The sequence below is a fragment of the Haemorhous mexicanus genome, chromosome 6 (assembly GCF_027477595.1).
Source record: "Haemorhous mexicanus isolate bHaeMex1 chromosome 6, bHaeMex1.pri, whole genome shotgun sequence".
Classification (NCBI taxonomy): domain Eukaryota; kingdom Metazoa; phylum Chordata; class Aves; order Passeriformes; family Fringillidae; genus Haemorhous; species Haemorhous mexicanus.
In genome coordinates, this window is record NC_082346.1 from 3,321,595 (window position 1) to 3,335,825 (window position 14,231).

The 14,231-nt window shown below is 40.1% G+C and overlaps 1 protein-coding gene across 6 annotated transcripts in view; it reads right to left on the bottom strand.

The window, feature by feature from the left end:
- NAV2 (neuron navigator 2) overlaps positions 1 to 14,231 on the bottom strand; it is a 381,930-nt gene that overhangs the window by 114,485 nt on the left and 253,214 nt on the right. For all 6 annotated transcript variants that reach the window (XM_059848310.1, XM_059848312.1, XM_059848309.1 and 3 more), the window contains one exon: positions 12,821 to 12,978. In XM_059848310.1, the coding sequence (XP_059704293.1) occupies positions 12,821 to 12,978 (158 nt within the window). The remainder of the gene's footprint in view (positions 1 to 12,820; positions 12,979 to 14,231) is intronic.

A 14,231-nucleotide genomic window follows, 5' to 3' on the forward strand; every position in this document is an offset into this window, starting at 1 on the left:
TGTCATGTTCACTCTAAGTAAGTGGACTTTGATTTGCTATAACTGAAAACTTTCAAAATCCATCATTATAAGCATGAAAGGCAACACACAGACAAAGGGTGTTCTCATAGCTACTCTACTTAGGAGGGTCAAGAACTTAAAAGAATTTTTACTCATTTTTGAATGAACAAACTTTTATTTTTTATTTCACAGCGATGGGAAAAGTTCTTATGAAGAGAAATATCTTTTAGTCCAGCCTATAGATCAGATAACAGATGTGAAAGCAAATCTACAATCACATTCTAATTTAGGAAATAAAAGCAGCTCTGCTCTATGACATTACAGTGTCAGAACTGCAGAAAACCACTGAGGCAGTTTCATCATTTCCCATCTAGAAGAATAAATGGTGAATCTTGACCCTTTCCATCCACCCAACAGAAGACTCTCCTCTAAAGCACTATACACATAAAGTCCTACAGAGAAGAACTTTTCAGCTGAGTTCTTCTCCAATGATCATTTATCAAACCCTGTAAGTATGGAAATGTCTGCATTCCTGCTAGGAGCCAACTATAAAAACCCCAATCTTTCCAGAACCTAAACCACAAGCAGGTAGAGCAGAACATTCCCAACAAGAGCAACCTGGCACTCAGTCCCTCCTCAAAATAAGCACAACTCTTGTGGCCCACAGAAATTTCCATTTCAATTTCCATTGTAACACAGGGAGAACTGCAGCTGGCAGGAAGGCACTGGCTGAGCTACCATCAAAGGGTGGGCATGGCCTCCACCCACAGGATGGCTGAAGCTTTCTGTTCTCTCTTCTATTCTGGACCACAAAAAACCCAACAGAAATTATTTTGTTAAAGCAGAGATTGCCAGATAGGGAAATTCTGTATGACCTGAGAAAAGCCTGAACAGGGAATATTCTTGCTTTGCTGAGGATGAAACCTGAGAATCGTAGCTGGAACTACACTGGAAGAGACCTTAAAGGTCATCTCCCTACCATGGGCAGGAGCACCTTCCACTAGACCAGGTTACTCAGGACCCTTTCTAACTGAGCAGAATTGTTTCCTTCAACTTCTGCCCACTGATTTTCCCTTTAATGGTGATTAAATTCACTGTAACACAACAGAAAAATTACCTTTACTCCATGACATTTTTCTCTCCTTCCATCACATCTACTTCTTCAATCCCAGTGCTGTAAACTGTGTAACTTCAACAGCAGTTCCACACATCCACAGAAATGTGCTCTATCTCTGAAAGCCCTCACCAGAGCCCAGGGATATGTCAGAAACTCAACTTCCACGTTTCTGCCAAGCTGCCTCCATCCACACAGAGCTCCAGCACATGGAACAACGGCTCTGCTGTTGCCTAGCTCACTTAGCCAAGACTCAGCATTTTTGCTGAGGTGAGGGGAAACAGAACTGGAGCACAGGCAGCCCCTTTTCTCATTGTCTCGCCATAACCGACTAAGACATTTGAATTCCTTGTTGTTTTTGTTTAGCTACTGTAAAATTCACAATGCTGTTGACATGAATGCCTAAGAAAGGTTGGAGGGACCTCTACTGACCACATACCAGTTAGATGATCATAAAAATAATGGAGCCAAGTTTACTGTGCCATTCAAAACAAGTTGCACTCTCCATTTTACACTAGGCAAATACCATTCCTGTTCATTCTTCTCCATTTCCTTCTGACTATTTGTACAATTTAACCCCCCAAGATGTCTCACAACAGACTTATTCAAAAGCATTAATGAATTCCAGGCAGGAAGCTGTTATGGAGTCTTTCATTAGACTTCATACTTAAAGTGGATTATATGTGCAGCTAGCAGCCTTGCTCTGACACATCTCTCCTGGAGGTTGTATGAAATAGGCACTGTGAAAATCAGTGGTCTGAGAATTGCAGTCAGGAAATGTTGTCCATTTGTATCAAAACCAGATGACAGACACATACTACAATTTATGGTGGGGTCTTCTTCCTTTCAGTTCTCTGCTGCCAGTCACAGGCTCTCCAGGAATATTTGGTTATGGATGAGGAACAGGCAAAAGGCTCAGCAGAGAAGCCACAAATGGAAGGGCCCAGGGAGGCTGAAGGTGCTCCTACCCAAGGAGAAGGGGCTTCTACAGAGGTGGCAGAAACATGCTGGCATTTGGGGCAGTCTGGGATGTAGCACCACTCCTCTTTCCTTTCCCATGATTTAACAGTGAACCTGTGTTTCCATGGCTGTTTCTCTGGCACACTGCACCCAACGATAAATTTATGAGAAATTGTAAATATTTATTTTAAAAGGAAACATGTAGGCAATGCTGGACCAGCTCTTCAGCTGGTATAAATATATATCACTGGTAGTGGTTCCACTACCTCCAACACAGCTATGCAGATGTACACTGGGCAAGAAGCTGCTTCTCAAGGTTAAATTTTACCTCAAAGCTCAGGATCTTCATCCTTGTGAACTGTACTGTTAAGAGCATGTCACTGGCTAATATTTTTAGGGTATTTTTCTCCCTGAAACTTTAAGTACATTTTGGCCTCATTTTATGTATTTCTAAAGCTTATACCAACTATGTTCAAAGTCCTGTGGTCTTGTAAAGCTCCACTTCAGCCATAATTAAGCCTTAAGCCAGGCTTTGTCTAGGTAGAAGAGGACATACTTTGAAATGCCAGATTCAGCCAGCTGAACAGCTGTAAAATTAAGTACAAATATGATTCACTGCAGACTCATATCTTGCCCTATAAACATGCCATGCTGCTTGCTATTTCCTGACTGTCTTTAAGCTGTTTGATGGGCACACACCCAACATAAATGTGTCACTGAGGATTTACTAAGATGAGCCAATCTTTCAAAAGCAAATTTGATTAGAAAAGTGAAAGGGTGCAAACAATACCCCAGGATACACATCCATCTCAGCTGGCCAAAGATGAGTATTTTGTTTGACACTGATGACTCTTACAAGGGTCACCTTCTGACACAAGGCAGGAGCCTTATGTCTGGGGAATTTCTCAGCATGAATACATTTGGTAAATTGGAGAAATGAACTTGAGTTCAGTAAGACTTCACTCACTGAGGTTGACTGAAGAGGTGTGTGCTGAGAAAGAAGAGACTGAATGCCTAAATGTAAAAGGTCAAACCATCAGCTGTGCAACTTCACTACAGCAAGAGGAGTCCCAGCAGAATGCAGCTGCACACCTCATAATGTGGCACTAAAGAAACACAAATGTCACTCAGAAATGCTTTAGGAGTATCACATATGGAATCAGAGGTTTGGAGAATCACAGGATAGAAGACAAAGAACTTAACTACTCCATGCTGTTCAGCAGCAAAATGAGGCATCAGGTGGAGGGCTGTGCACAGCTCCAGCACCCCTCTAAAAGAGACTAACAGACTGGAAAGGGGCCAGTAGAGACCATCAAGACATAAAAGAGATTCATCACATTAAAGGGATTTATCACAAGGAACCTATAAGAAAAAGGATGGAGTAGTAAAGATTGCTCAGTCTAGAAGAGAGAAGGCTGAAGGAGACATTTTAAGCCTTCAAATACATGAAGACTCTTATAAACAGGACAGAGATCAAGGAAAAGCAAAAATATGCCTTATTTTTAGCCCCACAGAATGGTTTTATATGTATGTTTTTAATAGCTACTTTTAAGACCAAAAGGACACTGGAAGGGATGGAAGTTCAAGAGATGGTCACATCCCTGTCATGAGACATTTCAGAACAGACTTGTGAACACCTGTCAGCTGGCTGAATCTGCCATTTAAAAAAATATGTCCTCTTCCACCTAGACAAAGCCTGGCTGAAGGCTTAATCTTGGTTGAAGTGGAGGTTCACAAGACCACAGGACTTTGAACATACTTGGTATAAGCTTTAGAAATTCATAAAACAATGTAGAAATTTTTTCTACATGGATACAGTTGATTTTCCTTTAGAGCTGGAGCACAGACTCCCCACATTCTTTACAGATGCAATTCTACAAATACTTAGTGTAAGCTGCAAACTTGTGAAAATTTTAAGCAGAGTTCTTTAAAAAGAGTTAAAGGCAGGAGCCATATCTGTACTTCAGAGTTATGACTCCTCAGCATATCATTCAGATAAACCTCACAGTCCTTCCTTTCTCTCTGTATTTTTGTTTTCACTCTTGCATCATCAAATTCATGATCACTGTACTATATTCAAGGCAAAATAAATCATCCTGAGCATTTGGTAAATATCTTCAGTGTATATTGTATTTATAAAACTGGACAGGGTTTCTGCAGCATCTGCTTTTGGTAATGCACACAGCAGAACAACAGAAATCACCCACTACTCTGGTAATGGATTTATTGAGACAAATCCTGTAAATTTATTTTACATGTCAGACTTACAGGGAAAACCCCTGGTCAATAAAACCAGAGCATCCCCTGAATGCCAGCACAGAGGAGCAGAGAGGCAGCACCCCAAACACTCAGCAGAATATGATGTTTGCTTCATGTCTGACCTAAATGAAGCACTGGAACATTTTTACAGGGTGGGATAACTGAAATTTAAGTAATTATCACATTTTCAGAGTGTTGAGACCATCACATTTATTTCCAAGTGAAAATTTGAAAGTGTGTGCAACCTGGTCTCATATTTTATGGACTTATGCCTCTTTAAAATATAAAATGTTTTCTACCTTTGCAATCCTGTTAATCTTAGTGGATTTTGCACAGTCTTATCAAGTCATCATTACAAAAGCAAATTTAAGATTCATTCAACATTATATTAAATTAATTTCTAAAGAAAGAGAAACAAAAAATAATACTACCCCCAAGATGGATATAGAACAAGAGTGAAAGTAACTGTTTCAAAAAGTCAAAGAAAGGGAATTTTTTCTAAGCCTATAAGAACATAATTTTCAGTCGTGAAGAAAGTTATAGCTACCCAAAATGACAAATAAATAAATAAGAACAATTTAACTTACTGTTATATGTTGCACAAGCCAACTGCTTCATTCTGTCAAATGATCTTTCTGACATCCATGTACTGTTCATTCATAAGCACAGGGATCTTTCAATCTCAGGAACTCTACCTGTTTTGGCTAGTCTCAAGTGAATTGTTTAGATCTTTCTGCTGCTCCTGGTCTCCAGAGCTTTCTTCACTCCCCCTGTCCCCAAGACTTCCCAGCAGCCTCACAGAGCTGGGCCCAGCACCAACCCCCTGGCACAGCTGAAATCAGGCTCAGTGATGAGCTGGCAGCTGGTACCAAAGGGTCAATGCCTTTGCAGTACCAACTTTAGTGCAAGAGAGTCCTCAGCTGGAAATCCTCAGCCTACAGGGGACAAGGGTTGAGACACCTGGCTTAAAATTTCACATTTATATCTTACCTGCGTGCCACTGGATCCTGCAGTGACTCACTCATCAGGGAGCACTGGAAAAAATAATTTTGGGGCTGTGTATGGAATCTCCCTTCTACAAGACACCAAGCACCTGAACACTTCAGGACTAGCCAGTCCTTAGTAAAAGATGTAATTCAAAATATTAGACTTATTGTAACGATGGTTATGTAACAACAGAATCACAGGACAGTGGCTGGGTTGGAAGGGACCTGCAAGACCATCCAGTCCTGTCACTGACATGTTCTATGAAAAATCCCTTCCTTAGGATTTTTGCTCCTGAGAAGCTGAGAGGCCTCAGGAACAAAATGCAAACAATGATTATCTGCTGCTGTAGAATGCAACAGGTGGATCTGGGATTGGTCTCATGTGTTTGTTTCTAATTAAGGGCCAATCCCAGTCCAGAGTGTCTCAGTCACAGACAAACCTTTGTTATTCATTCCTTTTCTATTCTTAGCCAGCCTTCTGATGAAATCCCTTCTTCTATTCTTTTAGTATAGTTTTAATATAATATATATCACAAAACAATAAATCAAGCCTTCTGAAACAGGAGAGTCAAGATTCTCTTCTCTTCCCCCATCCTAAGATCCCTGCAAACACAGTCACACAGTCCCACCTCCTGCCATGGCCAGGGACACCTTCCACCATTCCCATTTTGCTCCAGGCCCCATTAAGCCTGGCCTGGAACACTTCCAGGGATGGGGCAGCCACAGCAAAACCCATGCCATTGCCTCAGCACCCTGCAGTAAAACATCTCTTCCTACTATCTAATCTAAACCCACCCTCTGCCAGTCCCCAGTCATTCCCCCATGCCCTGTCACAAGCTGCCCTTGTCAAACAGCCCGTTGCAAAAGGAGTCTGTTCAGCCATCCCAGTGACTTTGCCAGCACCAGGTCAGCTGGCTCCATGCCACAGGAATTGCATCCAACATCCCAGCTTCCTGCAGCAGCTATCCTGATAACTATCCCTGCACCTGAAGCCATAAAAAGCCTTCTCTTTCCCATTCAGGCTGAATGCTTCTATAAATGGATAGAAAAAAAATTCAAATGCCCCAAGACAAATTTCTATCGTGCTCAGAGCTCTTTTTTCACCACTTCTGGGTTTTGTAGTTCTTATACTATTACTGGGCACAAAGGGAAAAGCCTGAGTTTTGTCTCTCTATAATTATTAATTTATTTGGAGTGGGAAAACTGCACGAGGTTAAACAGAACGCTTCCAGCAAGGAAGTTTGTGCAGTGTCACTTGATTATCCTTTACTTGGTACAGAAGCCAAATCCAATCACTCAGAACATCAAATATTTCATCTCATTTTACATAAAGCTACAAAAGAAGACTTGTCCTCCATTTTAATGTGCTTGAATGAAAGATTTTTCTATCAGGTAAATTTTCCTGATCATTTGTGTTGATCTTAAAGACAAAGGGGCTCAGTAATTTCTGAGCCAAAACTGGAGCCCCTCTCTGAACACCAGCTCTGGGCAAATATTAAATTTTGACTCATTATGTCTGATTTAATCTCTTCCAATGGCTAAACACCCTCATTCCTAAAATTTGGACCCAATTTGGGGTTTAATCGGGCTAATATCAAATTCCTGAGAAATGGATGACCACACACTATCTGTTGAGATAAGGAAGAATTGTAATTACTACAAACGTCACTGCAGGTATCTTGCAGGTAATAAGGGAACCTTGTAACCTTTCTTTTAGACAAAGAACATAAATTAACCCTTTAAGTACCAAACAGCACAAGAGATTTTCCAAAACTCTATTGATGCAGAGCTCTTTCTGCTTTATCAGCACCCCTCTGTTTCAAGGCCATTTGAATACTACAGAATATCTCAGCCTTCAAGACATCACCCACAAGACCTCTGAGTTTTGATCTCCTTATACACATTTCTTGCCTTGCTTTACACAAAGATGAGAGTTTTTCCTCTCAGTTGCTCAAGTAGCCTTTTTCAATTGAATCTGAGGGTTTGACATAATCCAAATCTGCCATTTTAAATGACCTTAAGCAATGCTGAGTCCAAGACAAGCTCAGCATCACACAGAACCAAGTCATGGGAGTGTACAGTCATGCATTTTTATATCAGTACATGATTGAATAGGAAACATTTTTATCATCAGGAGTAGAAATTCCAATGGCTCAGATTTAGGATTTTCTACTCTTTCACAAGAGGGAATTCAGAGAAATAAATATGGACTTCCTAGGACAGTTGACATGAAGATACTGATTTAACTCTGAAGAGCCTTTCCTGCTAAAGCTCTGCCAAGATCTGCCACGGCCTCTTGAACTGTGCCCTTGAACCTGGTGCCCTGCCCTCTTGAACCTGATAACTAGAACTGCCTGCACACAGTGTTAAAACATTTTTAGCACACATGTGGCATGTGTAACCATACACCAGCTTGCTCACTGCAGTGGGAGTGACATTTCCTTGCTTGCATTTGACTGATGGTACTCAGTCCTATTTTGATAACACAAAGTTAAAAAAGAGGAAAGAAATTCCTTAACTGTCCTTCAAAATGCCTTAGAAACTCTTCCTATTTCAGTGGTTTACACTTAAATTTAGAAGGAAATAATATTTATAAGTATCAAAATGTGGTAACCAGTCTAGAGATATTCCTTCCAAGCTTCACCTGAAAGCAGGAGATGGGGACAGCCTGGGTAACCTGAGATGGGGCTATCCAGGCCCTGTCAAGGCAAGTCCTAAATACTTCCAAGCAAGTGAAATCCAACCCCTTCTCTGGACAAACTTCTCCAACGTTTAATTCTTCTCATAGTGAAGAATTTTATTCCTATTTCCAGACTTTGTGATTTCCCCTAAAGGAATGTGTGCCCCTTGAACTGTCATCACACATCCTCGTGAACATAGTGACTACCCTTTACATATTAAAAGACAGTCATTAAATACCCACAGTGTTCCAAGTTAAAAAGGTTTACACAAAATTTGAAAGGAATAAAATAAAATAAAATAAAATAAAATAAATATAAATAAAATAAATATAAATAAAATAAATGAAATAAATAAAATTTAAAAAAATAAAAAAATTAAAATAAAATAAAATAAAATAAAATAAAATAAAATAAAATAAAATAAAATAAAATAAAATAAAATAAAATAAAATAAAAGGAACACACACTTTTCTTATCTCCTGCCCATACGGACACTGCTATGAAAACATTTATTTCACCTCACTGTCTGAATCTGTAGGCATGTATTCTTGGGTTTCTTCCTTTTTCTGATACTATCTATGAGAAACCTGACATCAACCTACCTTCTTTAGAAACCTGAGTAATAAACATTTCCTTTGATCTCAAGCAGAAATGGGCAAAGTCTGGTAATATTTTTTTTTTTCCTACTGATATTTTACTTAACATTCAATCCACAGGAATACTGTAATTTTTCCCACAGATGTCTACTGCCCTCTGTAGGATTATTTTAAATAAAATATTAGGAACAAAGTAGAAGAAAAAAATAAAAAGCAAGCATGTAAGCCTGTCACAGTAGTGTATCACATCATCAACATGGTGGAGGTGGCTTATGAAGTTGATGTCTCTTACAGCTTCAAAATTTCATTGATTTTATAGATTGGACACAAGGAATAAGCAGAATATTCCCAGCCAACACCATCAGAGAGTGCAGAATGAAAACTGAGTGCCTGAAGAACAGAGAAGACAGTGGGAACATGAGGGTGTTCAGAGCTAGTCAACAATCCCCACCATTCTGCAGAACTGCAGGCTGCTTTCAGAGCATGTCCCAAGAGATTGTGTCCTGTCTGCAAGCAAAACACTGACATAAACTCATGAGAAAACCAACTGCATCAAAGTCTTTACTGAAGTTGTAGGTTCCATTTATTTAAGTTTCCTTCTTGATACTCCTAGGACACAGTTCTGGTTCCCATTGCCATGGATAAAAAGTAGATGCATGGATGTTAAATTGCATATGCAAATCAAAATTTGGCTGTATTTTATCTGGTGATCCAGTCAGACAGTTAGAAAGACGTGGTAATGTGGAGCCTCAAAGTAACTACTAACTGCACACAGGCACAGAAATGCAATGTTCATTTGCTTCTCTACACTCATTAGAAAAGTTCATGATAACTTAGATGAGGTCAGAAGTGACATGGGAAGTGGCTGATGCCTTCCATGCCATAGGAGACCTGTGATGTTCAAGGACATGAAAGGACAAGGAAGTAAATCAAAGCTATTCCTACATAAGCATGGGCTAAGTAATTCTGACAATTCAGAAGAGAATTGGCTCCAGTTGTATGAAGGGATTAGGGTGACATAAAAAACCCCAAAGCCCAGAAGCCTAAGTGTTTAATTCCCCACAAAACAAAAATGCAATTAAGACTTCAATGGCATTTTTCTTTAAAAAAAAAGCCTGCAACACCAATTACACATATAAAAATACCCTGTCTGGAATGTAACTGCAATTAGAAATGGCTAATCACCGTGACAATAAATAAAAGAACATACTACAGCACATTATCATTTTATGATGTGAGGAATGAGGGTCCTGAAATTCCTGTGAGTTCAGATAAATTCCCTACAAAAGAGGAATTTTGCACATAAACTGAGGCTCTAACTCCAAAAAGCTATCAGGCCCCAATCTCAAAGCAGGTGGCCACAGGACTAAACCAGGTGTCTGAGTGATCCTTACTACAGATCACTTCCCTCTTCTCTGTATATTGGTGACAGACAACATGTGGAGACTGAGAAAATAAAAACACTGAGGACACAAGGTCAGCTGTGGGGCAGAGAAGATTTGCATCTCTTTCCTCCACGTTCCTTTGCTGAGAGCACGTGTGCACCTCACATCAAACACGTGCATCCATCCAAGAGCTTCATCTTTGTCTGCAGTGGTGCAATAATTTTTGATATTACACAAATTCTCTCCCCAAGTTTTCTAGAAAATCAGTGCTCTCATCAGTGGCTGGTTTACAGAATCTTTTGAAAAATCTAGGTTATTTATTTCCCAGCAGTTGGCTGTTCTTCCATTTGCTGTCCTTTCCCTTTCTGATGCATTCTGCTTCAATTAATGCACTTTCATCGCCTCAAGACACAGACCACTGACTAACAAGACAATTTGCATCCAGAGGGAAAGGCCACAGCTTAATAAAAGCTAAAAATTACAACCTGCTTTTTGTAAGAAATGATTCAAACATTCAAGCACTGAAGGCCACCTTCTATCAACAAAGTGACCAATCTTGCCAAAAGAGGCTGATTTTTATTTCTCACATTTCCTTCCTCAAAAACACAACGGAGCAGGTACTGGGTAAAGAGATGAAAACTTACCAAGCCTGGCAGACAGCACAGTCATGTAAGTCTCATTTTCTTAGGCAAAACACAGGATATGGGTCAGAAAACCTGAATTGTCTTAGCACTTTGACAATAAACTTTGCCTGGCAATGTTACAATTGATTTCAAAACAAGCCAAAAATTTGTCAAACCAATTGCTTTTGTTTCTCATGGATGCAGACCAACTTTGTGTCATGATGATACTTTTAAGAAAAGTTCAAGTTCAACTTTACATAAGCTTTTTTCTTTTTTTAAAGACCATAATTTATGACTGGAAATTTTGACCAGAGCAAAATTCTGAGTAGTTAATGCAACTTATGTAGATTGTCAGCCTAAGAGCCAGCCTTGTTTCCTTTAGTCATTTGTAATATTTGTAGGAAGCAGTTCATCTCATGTGCTTCTTCAGCAACCAGTTTATCTTTCTCAGGAGATGAATTATAGTGAGGAATGAGGGTTCCCAGAACTGACTGTCTAAAAGCAGTTGATATTTAAGTTAGTTGACAAATCATTGCTATTTCTCTGTATGCATAAGGACTTCTTCCTTTCTTTTCTGAAGACTAAAACCAGTACTTTACCTCCCTTATTTAGTAATTTTGGTTAACTGAGAAAACAATTAAAATAGATGGAAGTCCTCTCCATGCAGCATACCACCACACATCCCTTATGGAGTAGGGATCATCTAGCCAGCCAAGCCATGCTGCAGGACAAAGCAAATCCCATTTCACCTCTCCCCAATCCAGTGCTTATCGTACATGAGCATAAAAATATTCACAAGAAGGACAAAGAAAGAAACTGGGAAGATTTACACAGGAAAACAAGGTTTCTACTGCTCACACAAACACCTGTTAGCTTGTTCTTTGAACTGAAAGGCAGACCTAATTCGAATTTAGAGACAACTATTACATGCTGATGTCACAGTTAAATCATTACTGTTTACACACTGTACCATTCTAAAAGAGCACACACTGATTTACCAAGGTGGAATATTGCTAAATTATTAGCTTACTATGCTAATACATTAATCTCTAACATAATTATATTAGACAGAGGTGAATTTTATTTTTCTGTTATACAAAATATGATCAGGGTGTTTCAGAATGCCCCTGGAGAATGCTGAGGGTCCTCTGCTGCCACCATAACTTTTTTGGGGTAACATTCCAAAACCTACTGACACGCAGCCCTGGGATAACAATTCCCAGAGAAAGAAGAGCAGAGTTTCCTGGAAAGAACCAAGCCTGAGAACTACAGAGAAGCTGACCTAGACCAGTGCTTTTCCCTGGAGCAAAATGCTCATTACAGTTATCAGAACCTCTGCACAGCCAGCGAGGAGACTTGAGCCTGAAGGCTGCCACTGTCAAGTGAGTGCAAGGAGCCTGTGCTGAGGCCCAGTGCTGGCCCCTCTTTGTCAGCAGAATGACTTTGGGAATGAGGGATTTGCTGCCAGCCCACGCCAGCAATCTGACCATGCAGGGCTGGAGAGATGCACTCAGTTCTCACCAGCCACAGCCCCCAGCCCCACTCCGAGCTACAAACGGAGCCTAATGAATGCTGGCAGATCACTGCATCAGTGAATGGACACAAAGTCAGCAAATGTCATTCAAAAAAGCTCTGCTTCACACACAGCATGGCTCTGAGTGTTCCTGATGTGCTGCCACAGACATCACTTCACTGCAACATCTGTAAAACATAACATGTTCCTGCCTTCACACACAACACTAGATGATTCCTGAAATTAGATTGGAATTGAGTAATTTTGTCTCCTACAGGGTAGTCCACAACAGTGATGGAAATGAAAGCAAACTGTACTATTTATCATATAAAAACTTTGCTGAAATCTTTAGTGGTCATTTTTCATTCTTGTCAAACTACTCATCAAAATGCCTTCTTTTATGATTAATTCATTCCCCCTTATCTGCGCTTGAAGCAAAATGAAAAAGCACGGTTCACCAGTGCCAGGATATTTTAAAGTTATTTTTTGGATGTACCTTCAGGCCAGCAAGTCACAACTTCAGATATATTAAAGGAGGACTATACTTTTTTCAAGAAGAGACAGCTGGCTTTTGGATTATAGATGTCATGTTTACAACACACAACTTTGAGACAGTCTTACAACTTCTGGAGATTAACAGAAAATCCAATTTCCGCCCAACTGAAGCCATTATTAGGAAAAATGCAAATGATGAAGTGCTTACCTTTGTCATTGCTGCTTGTTGGGGTTGGGGGGAGAAGGCCAGGCTTAGATTTGTCATAGTTGTTGAAGCTCTGGCTGCGTCGGTTGTTGGCACTGATGGAACCACGAGCTTTGGCCTCGCTGCCCGCAGCGGACACCCTCATGGTGGGACCTGGAAGTCTGGTGGAAGAATTTACAGCATGTTTAAACACAGGTAAAAGGCACTCTGGGCAAGAAACTATGGGACACCATGCATAAGCTGAAAACAAAAGCATCAACAGCACAAGTATAAGCTCATAAAGGTCTTTCTACTGCCGTAAGAACAAATCAAAGGATCGTCTTAGATGAAAATTGTGTGACAAACAAGCTGCAGTCTGGATTGTTTTACGCCAGAAAAAAAGCCCTGAGACAAAATTAAAAAGTCACCTGCCATAAATCTGGTGAATCAGAAATAGTTGCAGGTAAATTCAGGGGAGCAATACCACTGGCAAAAGGTTAAGACTAAGTCAGGCCTTACTGTTCTTAAACCGGACACTTCATCACATGCTGGCCACAAAAGGCTATCCTTATTTCAGAAATAACAATGAGATGGAACTTGGCAGCCTTTTCCCTTCTAGAGAAGCACATCTCACCTCTGCCCTGACAGCTACAAAGCTCAGCAGCCAAGCCCAGCAAGACTTTAACCTGATTTAATTATTTGAGCCTATATAAATCACACAAAGCTTCAGTACCCTTACCTAGGGTAATCACATTATCAGTGAGCTGGTGTTAGCCTCTGGTTTAAACTGGGCATCTGCCTCTTCCAGCATTTTCTTACCATAGCCTGTACTTACCTGATTAAGCTGATTAACTAGGGAAAAAAAATATAGTTATTCTGGAGTAAGGAAACAAACTTTTATGCTTTTCAGGCAAAAAAGGAAGGTGGGAGACTTCTCTAAAAAGTCCAACAGAATCAGGAAAGCCACTGGCATCACATCTCAGAACACCTCAAAGCCAACATTCACACACAGAATCTTTTTAAAGCTTCTTCATGTAAAATATAAAAATCTATTCAAATAACTTGTGTCAATAATTAAGTAAAAGGAAGAACTCCCAGTTGTCAGAGAGAGTGGGGATGCAACTGGCCAAATCAGCATTGTACCTCTGAGAGAAGGAAGAGAAGCCAGGAAGGAACCTGGCAGGGCTTCCAAAACAAACTCATTGAACCAGGACCAGTGAATAAATAGAAAATATGAAAAGAAACATGGAGAAAAAGCCAAAATGTCAGGAGCTGCATGCACATGCTTTCAAAGCTCAAAAGAGTCTAAGACACGAGGGCATCATTCAAATACAAACCCGAAAATTAATTTACAAGCTCAAACCACCACAGATTCAGCACAGCATATCATGGTTCTGAGGTTGACTTTTAGACCAGTATCTCTAATTATCCAGCT